This window comes from Tarenaya hassleriana, unplaced genomic scaffold, assembly GCF_000463585.1.
Source record: "Tarenaya hassleriana unplaced genomic scaffold, ASM46358v1 Cleome17, whole genome shotgun sequence".
NCBI lineage: Eukaryota > Viridiplantae > Streptophyta > Magnoliopsida > Brassicales > Cleomaceae > Tarenaya > Tarenaya hassleriana.
This window is the reverse complement of record NW_010965122.1, coordinates 1,468,163-1,479,199: the sequence shown is the minus strand read 5'-3', so window position 1 is coordinate 1,479,199 and position 11,037 is coordinate 1,468,163. Positions and strand designations below refer to the sequence as shown.

General features: G+C 40.7%; 1 protein-coding gene across 3 annotated transcripts; it reads right to left on the bottom strand.

Moving 5' to 3' along the window:
* Positions 1-3,531: 3,531 nt before the first annotated feature.
* On the bottom strand, positions 3,532-10,582 carry LOC104809951. 3 transcript variants are annotated; one of them, XM_010536082.2, is made up of 3 exons: positions 10,458-10,582; positions 10,299-10,372; positions 3,532-4,349 (listed from the first exon to the last, which is right to left on the bottom strand). In XM_010536082.2, exons 1-3 carry the CDS (start codon positions 10,475-10,477, stop codon positions 3,640-3,642), a joined length of 804 nt encoding a protein of 267 aa, XP_010534384.1. In that variant the 5' UTR covers positions 10,478-10,582; the 3' UTR covers positions 3,532-3,639. The 3 variants fall into 3 exon arrangements, 1 of the variants encoding a protein (XP_010534384.1); XR_771233.2 differs by lacking the exon at positions 3,532-4,349 and adding an exon at positions 9,139-9,367 and having other exon boundaries at positions 10,458-10,472; XR_771232.1 differs by lacking the exon at positions 3,532-4,349 and adding an exon at positions 9,139-9,367 and having other exon boundaries at positions 10,299-10,570.
* Between the last annotated feature and the right edge of the window lie 455 nt (positions 10,583-11,037).

The window sequence follows — 11,037 nt, the reverse complement described above, 5'->3', positions numbered from 1 at the left end:
AAATACTCTCATAAACCATAGAAAGTATCAATACATCAAATGTATCTAAATAAAGCTCATAAACAGTACATCATAGAGCACTAAATCAACAGTCTGATGCTTCAACCAAGCATCTCTGACGGCTCTCGTGGCATTGGCCGCAGGGTCTGGTGGTAGCAGCCCATTCCAGGACGTACGACTTCTATCGTGCTTGAGAACAATTCTCAAGTTCCGATACCAGTCTAAGAAGTTCGTCCCGGTCAACTTATCCTTCTCAAGGATAGATTGCATCGTCAAACTCGGTACGCTACCGGTTGACGCCATGTCCTACAGAAAAAGACAAACAGAACGAACAAAAACAAATGCAGATTCTATCAATGATCTACTACCACCTAGTCCATCATCAATCAATGTCAACATATCCATGATCTACTACCAGCTAGTCCATCATCAACCAATGACAACATAGATGCAAACACAAGCTATATTCCCATAAAGAAAACTAACCCTACAATAATTTTCTATATGGGACTAAGATCCGTATTTCACATAAGACTGAATTGTTACACCCAGCCTTATGCTATTTAGGTAAATATCTAATGTCAATCATATCCAATATGACTCTTAGATCCTTTATGAGACTATGATATCAAATATCATTGCATACTTGTCTCATCTGTACCATTAAGTCTCAAGTCAAACCTGACGACTTAACCTAAGGTAAACCATATTCAAGCTGTGGAAACCACGATTTCCCACCCTGCCTCACAAAGATAATCCGGCACGCTCAGCTTTGGCATGACCCATGTTACGGATGATCGATGCCTTGACAGGCGCTCTAATAATGGGAGGTACACGCTTAACATTACATAAATAAGGGATTTTCGAAACCACACCTAGATCAAGCATCTACTTGCAATCAAGCATCTACTTGCAAGCTATGAGAACCACCATTTCTCCATCTTGCCTCACCAAGATAGCACGACACACCCAGCTTTGGCATGGCCCATGACACACCATCTACTTGCAAGTTATGAGAACCACCATTTCTCCATCTTGCCTCATCAAGATAGCACGGCACACCCAGCTTTGGCATGGCCCATGACATGTACGATCGAGGCCTTGACAAGTGCTTTACTCATAGAGCTCCTAGATCTAACCGGTTTCTTGTGCAACGATTGTACATAATCCGAATAGACCATCCATTCGATTATGTGATCCCAATCCCGAAGCTCCCACTCAATCAAGCATATCCAATATCTTGATTAAGTTACATGCATTCATTCACTATGGACCATCCATAAGGATAAATCATGTCTATTTGAGTCACAGTCAATCAGATTACGCAACAATTGCATAATCGGATTAGAAAACGGAAAAATCTCGGAGTCTGGGCCTCGGACCGTCCGTTCTGGAAGTAGAACGGACGGTCTAGCCTCGGAGAACAAGTGGAACGGACGGTCCATGACAGTAGAACGGACGGTCCACTCTCAGCCACGGAACGGACGGTCTAGTGAGCCAGAACGGACGGTCCGTATTAGACTATCTGGAACGGACGGTCCACACACTAAGACCGGACGGTCCAGACCTTTGGTCACCTCAGTCCGTCACCCCTGAACCGTCCGGTCTGGCATACCCAGAACAGATGGTCTAGGGTAGGTCTACGTGATCAGATCACGTTTTCCCGCGTTCTTGGCCCCGATCAGATCCGAAACTGATCCGAATTCACCTGTGGACCCAAAATTCGAACTCCTGCACTCTATGCAACATGAAACATGCAATCTACCATAGATTCAATCATCAAACATGCATAGACATCAAAGCAAACATGGATTCAAACAATTCAAATCCTAAAACGTGCGTGATCGGGTTCTACGAAATCAAAACAGAGCAACCAGGCTCTAAAACCACTGTTGGGATTCCTGGAATCTCTAGAGTGAATCCTATTCCTAAGAGATCGATTCTAGGGTTTGCGTAGCGGATGTAAAACAAAAATTATTAAAATCCTAGAACCATGCTGCTATGAATCGTAGAAACGTTAGAACGCTTACCTCAATCGATCCGGGGCCTGTATCAACTGAAGAATTCGTCCGATCACGAAAGGGAGGAAGATTACCTCGCCCTCTACATGTATCCACACCTCGGGATGGATTCCAACGGTTGGAACTTGTCTGCTCGCACTTCGAAAAAACGAGACTTAGAATTCCTTGAACTCTTTGGATCTCACAAAAATCTCTTGGAATTCTGCCAAAGACGGCTAAAAAAATCTCTTGGTTAATTAGGGTTTTAATCTCCTATAAGGTGATTTAACCCTAATTCGGTCTAATTTTCGAAAAACCCGAAAGCCGGATGCTTAAATCAATTATGATTAGTTTCTTCCTTTCTCATCCGTCTTTTGTCCTTTTATTGATTCCAAATCTTTCTTCAGGCTGTCTTGCAACTTGTGCTTCGTCTTGGACAGCACGGCTTTCTGAATCCTTCCCGAACATTTGAAGATGATTTCAGAAACTTCTACAGCAAATCTGGGGAGGAAGGTGCAATTCAAGCAGCTAGAAATTTATGGTCGATATTGGCATTGAATTTGAAACCGCAAATATTATACTTACGTTTTTTGTTTTCTGTTTACAGGGGAGGCAATTTATGGGCCTTTTGTCGCTCTACCAAGGGAAGTCCAAGAATTATCCCTCTGTTGCGTCTACTATTTCAACAATGTCAGCTCTTCTCTGTTGACATCAATTGTTTCCTGTTGCCTGTGTGAATATCACATTTCCCTGCTTGAAGATCTAGTAAGATTTTCTATTTCCATTTGGAATCCTTTTTTCCGAGTTTTAATTTTGAAGTGTCTTCTCTTGATGGTTGAATAGGCTAATTCTTCAAGTTCTTTACAATCCTTCTTACCGTATATTGCAGATCCTTGTCTTGAACCATCTGTGTTGTATCGGATAGTGGAAGTTCTGCATTCCGCTTTTAGAGTTGGATATATAGAGATTAAGATCATATCAGCTTCCTCATCACCCGAGAACGACGGCTGTATAAACGCAGTTCTGCTTGTGTGAGTAAAACCGAAAAGAGCGAGACGTTATCTCCAAACCACTACCGAGTTTTGCATTTTCCTGCATCAATTTTGTTTTGTTACAACAGATAGCTTATACTTTTCTGAAGTGAATCTTGTTGTCACCATAGTTGATGACAAACAGATCTCACGTCCCAACTTAGCTGTTATAAAATGTTTTTGTCAAATAGTGTTTTGCTTTGTGTTTTTCATGTCGCGACAATCGTCATACCTAGCCTTTTCAGCAAGACTGTGAAATGTATAACGTCTCTAACATTAGGGGTGGGTACGAATGCTGCCCATAAATTGGGTATTTGAATATTCATCCATCGGTAAGACATGATGTTGTCGATGACGAGAACCCGATCGTTGGGATAGTTGATGACAAGTGGTATACAATGATTATACCAATACAATGATTTAACTTGGTATACGGTTTAACGGGAGTACTATTATTCGACATGGACCGGGAACTATTATTCAACAGTTTCAATAGAAGTGTATCGCCATCATAACACCGACAGTTTCAAAATTCAATGGCGTGTGTCAGAACATCAAACAACATTGAAGATGATAGATAGAAAGTGGCCAGACCACAGAAACGGCTTCTAGGCAGCTGACTTGTCTGCTTGGGGTTTACTGTCTGCCATATGAGGATCAATCACTTCTACAAGCCCCTTCGAAGAACGACTTCTCGTGAGATCTTCCACCGTGATCTTCACCGCATCCCTTCTGTTTATGATATCAGCAGCATATCTATTCATACAATGCGTGCGGACCACAGTCACAGCCGTTGCATAGATGTTCTTGGTCACCGCCAGATCGATAAGGATGTTAAACACAGACTCGAGCTGCCCGCCTCTCGCCACCGCTGCCTGACCACTCAGCCCCGTTGCTCCTTGTTCAACAACAACAACCACCAGCCCTGTCTTGCAATAAATCGCGAAATCCTCACAGTTGTTTTTGAGAAGGTCGTAGACTCCAAACCCCTTTTCGAGAAGTTTTTGGGCTCGGCTGATGACCATGTCACCTGGGTCCGAGGCAGCGAGGGTGCAGGTTCCACTACGGAACTTTACAAGGAAGTAGGAACGGCTGACCGAGTATTCAAAACGATACAAGGTCCCGCCGGCTAGAAAGCAGTCGAGGCATGATGAGATGACGCCATGGCCGTCGATTGGCAGCAGGCTGCACGTCGGACAAAATGCTTGGTGTCGAACAGTCATCGAGCTTGCGAGCAGGCGATCTAGCGCAGTCCCCAAGCTAACTTCTTGGCCATTTCGGGTGAAATGAATGACCGTGTTGTCTCCAACATAGATTCCTGAAAGATTTATTAGAGGAGAAAGAACCAGTTTCTTAGCTGATGCTGACATGGACGAGTTAGTTATGGGTTTGTTACAGAGTCGGGTTGTATAAGAGCAGCTGTATTTCATATTTTGAAAATTAACGAGAAAATTTCCACAAGCTTTCTCTCTCTTCCTCTCATCTCTCTCTCCATTCTCTCCCAGATTCCGTCACTTTCTTCCCCTGATTTTGCATTGCAGAATCAGATCCACAAGTTCCTGAAATGGTATCAGAGCCAACATAGGATCTATACCTGGTATTATTTCACCGTTTATTCTTCATCTTCAATTTTTTTTTGAACAATGAGTTCTTCTCAAAGTTCGTCTTCGATAGCAAATGATTCTTATGATAATCGATATTATCTTGGCAACAATGATCATACCAATTTGAATCTTGTTTCTCATCGTCTAATTACTCCGGCACACTATAATTCCTGGCATCGAGCTGTTATGATGGCTTTGGAAGGTCGCAACAAGCTCTGTTTCATTGATGGGAGTTTGCCGAGACCTGATAAGGATGATCCAGAATATACTCTGTGGTCAAGAAATAATGTTGTAATCAGTTCATGGATTCTGAATTCTGTTTCAGAAGACATTGCAGAGAGCCTTATGCATATCCGATCTGCTCAAGAAATATGGGAGATCCTTATGCGACGTTTTCAACAGAACAATGCTCCTAGACGATATTCCATCAAACAGAAGATGCACACGCTGAAACAAGGTTCAATGACGGTAACGGCTTTCTTTACAAAATTGTCTGCAATTTGGGAAGAGATGAAGTCTATTCAAGCTACTCCGTTTTGTCATTGTGGTTCTTGCTCGTGTCATGTTGATAAACGTTGGATGGACTATTTTGAAAGCAATTTTGTAATTGACTTTCTTTATGGATTGAATGATTCTTATGAGAACATTCGCAGTCAAATTATCATGATAGATCCATTGCCAGATCTTCAGAAGACATTCAACTTGGTGATTCAACATGAGCATCAACGTTTGATCAAATCACCTGTGAATACAGATAATGTTGTATTTCAAGCTTCATCTCTTCCGCAGTCCAGTTTGTCTGTAGAATCTGTAGCTGCTATCTCTGGTTCAGGTTTTAAACCAAAGCCAAAGCCACTATGTACACACTGTGGTGTTTATGGACACACTGTCCAGAAGTGTTACAAGTTACATGGTTATCCACCTGGATATAAGCCAAGGAATTCTCAGTCTCAATCTCAGCCATACAGGAACAATTCTCAGTATCCTCCAGTAGGCGATCCACAAAATCAACTTCAGCAGTACAGATCTTATTCTCACCCTCCACAACAAGCTTACAAACCATCTATTAATTCTGGAAGAATGGTGGCTGCTGTTGCTCATGATTCAGGTGATGTTACTAAATCTGTTTTACCAGATTTCAGGTCATTCTCTCCAGATCAGTTGCATCAGTTGTATGCTCAGATTGGGACTCAGTTGCATGTTAATGAGCCTAAAATCACTGCACATGGAGCTTTGGAAAATCAACCTACACATTCTGGTATTTCTCATGCTCTATCTGTGTTTTCGTCACAAGTTGTTCTATCGACTGTATTACCAGAGGATTTGTGGATTGTAGATTCAGGAGCTTCTGTGCATGTTTGTTCGAATAAGTCATGTATCACAGATCTTAAAACTATTCCAGCAACTCAGGTCACATTACCTAATGGCCAGCATATACTCATTGAGAATTCGGGCACTGTTTTTCTTACAGAACACATTGTCTTACATGATGTTCTGTTTATCCCTTCATTCTCTTTCAATCTTTTAAGCATCAATTCTTTACTACGATCTTCTCCTTCCTTTTCTTTGACCTTTAACTCCTCTTCTTGCTTAATCCAGGACCTTTCTCAGGGCTGGACGATTGGACGTGCTAATCTCCAGCAAAATCTATATGTCCTGGATCTTTCTTTTCAACCTATTCATAATCTTTTCTTCTGTAATTCCGCAATTGTTTCTTCAGTACTTTGGCACAATAGACTTGGTCATCCATCTTTACCTAGAATAAAACTTCTAGCTGATGCCTTAGACATTCATAAATGTACAGATTTACCTCATTGTAATGTCTGTCATTTATCAAAGCAACGCAAACTTCCTTTTGTTTCTAATCATAACCTTGCTTCCAATTCCTTTGATCTCTTACATATGGATGTTTGGGGTCCTTTCCCTGTTGCTTCTGTCGATGGACATCAGTTCTTTTTAACCATTGTTGATGACTTTTCCCGAGTCACATGGGTGTATATGCTGCGTCATAAGAGTGATGTACAGATTATTTTCCCTGAGTTTGCTGCTTTAGTGGAAAGACAGTTTAATACTACGATCAAGGCTATTCGTACAGATAACGCACATGAGCTTCGGTTTTCTGCTTTCTGTAAAACCAAAGGTATCAAGCACTTCTTCTCTTGTGCTTACACTCCGCAACAAAATTCAGTAGTGGAGAGGAAGCATCAACATATCTTGAATGTAGCTCGTGCTTTGTTGTATCAGTCTAATCTGCCTCTGGAGTATTGGTCAGACTGTATTCAGACAGCAGTGTATTTGATTAACAGGATTCCATCTCCGATTTTGCAGAATAAGTCACCTTATGAAAGACTGATGAACAAGGTACCTGTTTATACGCATTTGAGGGCATTTGGCTGTCAGTGCTATGCTTCTACCTATGCTCATGAGAGACATAAGTTCTCTCCGCGTGCCAGACGTTGTGTATTCATTGGATACCCAGATGGATACAAAGGGTATAAATTGTTGGACTTGGAAACCAACAGAATTTACATAACACGAAATGTGGAGTTTCAGGAGGAGATTTACCCTTTTCTTTCAGATACCCATTCAACAGATTCTCTTCTGGAATCTGTCACTACCATATTTCCCCACACTATTTTACCTCTTCCTATTTCTCTAGATTGTAATGATGTTTCTCGGTCATCACAATCAGAGATTACACATCAAAATTCTCCTGAAATTCCACCCCCTGTTTCTAATGCTCAGACTCAGAGACCACGTCGATTGGCTCATCCTCCTTCGTATTTGAGGGATTATCACTGCTATGCTATTCAGAACAAAGAACCTAGCCCAAATTTGTCTTCTAAATATCCTCTGTCTTCATATCTCTCATATGATAGACTTTCATCCTCTTTTAAAGCTTTCACCTTAAACATTTCTTCTGAAACAGAGCCTAAAACTTTTAAGCAAGCAGTGAATTCTGAGCATTGGCGTCAAGCAATGGATGTTGAATTGCAAGCTTTGCTTGATAATGGCACTTGGTCTGTGGTTTCGTTACCTTCTGAGAAGCGTGCAGTGGGATGTAAATGGGTATATAAAATCAAGAGGAAATCTGATGGAACCATTGACAGATACAAAGCAAGGTTAGTTGCTAAGGGGTTTACTCAACAGGAAGGTGTTGATTTTATTGATACTTTCTCTCCTGTGGCTAAGCTAGTCACGGTTAAGCTTTTGTTAGCCCTTGCAGCAACTCAAAATTGGTCTCTTACTCAAATGGATGTCACCAATGCGTTTCTCCATGGTGACCTTGATGAGGAGATTTTCATGAGCTTGCCGCCAGGTTATACAGCCCCTGTAGGTACTTCTTTACCTCCAAATGCTGTTTGCAAGCTTCATAAATCTCTTTATGGGCTGCGTCAAGCATCTAGACAATGGTATAAGAAATTCAGTGATGTTTTGATGAGTTCAGGCTATCGTCAATCTCAAGCAGACAATACTTTATTTGTCAGGAAATCTGGTTCTTCATTTGTTGGATTGTTGGTTTATGTCGATGACATTATCATTGCTTCAAATGATGATAAGGCTGTCGAAGAGCTGAAATTTCTGTTACGATTACATTTTAATATCAAGGATCTTGGTCCTCTCAAGTTTTTCCTTGGTTTGGAGATTGCCAGATCTGAGTCTGGAATTTCGATTTCACAGAGGAAATATTGTTTGGAGCTTTTGGAAGATGCTGGTTTGTTGGGTTGTAAGCCAGTTTCAGTTCCTATTGATCCTAATGTTCATCTTAGTCAAGATTCTGGTTCGTTTCTGGAAGATTTCACCAGTTACAGGGCCTTGGTTGGCAGATTACTTTATCTGACCATAACGCGACCTGACATTACATATGCTGTACATAAATTGACTCAATTTATGTCTCGCCCGACTGATTTACACATGAAGGCTGCTCAACGGGTTGTTCGTTATCTTAAAAACAACCCAGGACAGGGTTTGTTTTACTCTGTTACTTCGGAATTGCATCTTAATGCGTTTGCTGATGCTGACTGGGCGAGTTGCAGGGATTCTCGACGTTCTGTAACGGGCTTCTGTATATTCTTGGGCGATTCTCTGATTTCCTGGAAAGCTAAGAAGCAAAATGTGGTTTCGCGAAGTAGTACCGAGGCTGAGTATCGATCGATGGCTAATACTACCTGTGAGTTGATCTGGATTAGTCATCTGCTTCAGGATTTTCAGGTTCGGCTTTCTCGACCTGCAAATCTGTACTGCGATAACCAATCTGCTTTATACTTAGCTTCAAATCAAGCTCTACATGAACGCACAAAACATATAGAGCTTGATTGTCATTTGGTGCGTGATAAGCTGCGAGAAGGGTTTATCAAAACTCTTCATGTACGGACAGAGAATCAGCTGGCGGATTTATTTACCAAAGCTTTACAACCTGTTGTGTTTGTTCGGTTGTTGCAGAAACTAAATCTTTCAAGTCTATACCTTCCTTCCTCAGGTTATAGACTTGAGGAGGGCGTATTAGAGGAGAAAGAACCAGTTTCTTAGCTGATGCTGACATGGACGAGTTAGTTATGGGTTTGTTACAGAGTCGGGTTGTATAAGAGCAGCTGTATTTCATATTTTGAAAATTAACGAGAAAATTTCCACAAGCTTTCTCTCTCTTCCTCTCATCTCTCTCTCCATTCTCTCCCAGATTCCGTCACTTTCTTCCCCTGATTTTGCATTGCAGAATCAGATCCACAAGTTCCTGAAAAGATTGAGCAAGCAAATCCGGTCACTGTTCTGTCCTATCAACCATGGATAAGTTCCTCGTTTCTGAGATTCTAAGCTCAGGTAGAAACATGGAATAAAAAATAAATAAAGTGTTTTAATCAACGATTCACAGGTTACCAAATTCGAGTAGGGTGAATCTCCAATAAGTAAATCCCAGATCAGACCAGAAAATACATTCTGCTTGGACAAAATTCAACTAGATTCTACCAAACATTCTAGCCAAAGAACACGCAAGAACCCTAACTACATGATTATCTGAACTATGCCCGTATGTTCGGAATCATACTCACCCAGAGTCAGGCCAGGAAAATCACCTAGGGAGGGATAGTTATCACCAAGAAAGATCGATATAAAATTGAACTCGGGAAAATCAGTATCTATAAAGGAACAATCTTGTTATTGCCATAAGCTAAGAGGGCAGATATCAGATTGCTGGCAGCAACAAAGACCTTAAGTTCATATGTTTCTGAATCTCTTCTCAGACAAAAAGAACTATAAACTCACATAACCAGCAATATCTGACCCCTTTTGTCAAAATTTTGGTTTCGTTTCGTCCTAAGAAACCGAAACTTGTAATAGGACAGACTAGTAAACCCATCAAACAGATGATTCAGTCTCGCTACTTGCAAGTGAGATGGATTGACAACGTTTCACACTCCCGTTTCACTGATGATATGCAGACGCGATCTCACTCATGAAGTTTATGCCCTAATCCGTCAACCGAAATTCCCAGAAACCCTTCAACTCTCGCGATCCGATCATAAGCCTAGATCGATCACAACACAAACACCAAAACTTGACATCTATCACGCGATTTTCAGTGAAAACAGCAAAAGGGTCTAAGAAAGATTGAACATTGGAAAGGGGGAAAGGAGCAGAAGAAAGAATCGGAGAAGAGTGAAGACCGTGATGGGCGTAGATGTAAGCAGCTCTCCACGAGTAGATATGATCCCCGGGTTTCAGACTCGCCTCATCGATCCTTCCAAAAAAAAAGCATTACAGAAGAATTGCAAAACAAGAAATCGAAAACCCAGAAGAATTACAGAAGGCAAAGACGGGAAAACCTGTTGGAGAACAGACCCATCCCTCTCTCTTTCTCGCGCTGACTCCGTCTTCAGATCTTTCACAGAGAGGAAAGGTTGCATGAGACAGTTGCGTGTTTTTAGGACAAAGTTGGAAAAAAAAAACATCAATAAATTACTCAAAAAATAATTTGTTATAAAAATGTATCGATTAATGATGACCAATTTACTTCTACACTAAGTTTATTATAAAAATACAATTAACTTTTAATTAAAAAATGTTATAATTTTTTTATTTTACTTTAATGAAAAGATTTGCATATCATTGGCGGGAAGGAAAGATCGCGGGAGACAAAGTTGCGTGTAGTGCGCAAAGCATCAAATTCTTTTTAGCTTTGCAAGTTATTGTCAGGAAAAAATTCTCCAAAATACTCTTCAATTTTATCCGATAATATCTTGAATACCTAACTATATAATATAATCTTTCTCGTTAGTGACTGAAAAAATAACCCCTCATTTAACCAAAAAAAATAACCCCTCATCTTCTATATCCCAATAACCTAATTATATTATATCTCGTTGTTGTATCTTAATTATATCTCATTGTTTTCCCTTATTTATT

Excerpts from the sequence above, each read along its gene's own strand:
- LOC104809951 (XM_010536082.2), bottom strand. The coding sequence starts at position 10,477 with ATGGGTCTGTTCTCCAACAG. Across the intron at positions 10,373-10,457 it reads ATGGGTCTGTTCTCCAACAG|GATCGATGAGGCGAGTCTGA; the intron begins GTTTTCCCGTCT and ends TTTTTTTGGAAG. Across the intron at positions 4,350-10,298 it reads TTACATCTACGCCCATCACG|GAATCTATGTTGGAGACAAC; the intron begins GTCTTCACTCTT and ends TAAATCTTTCAG.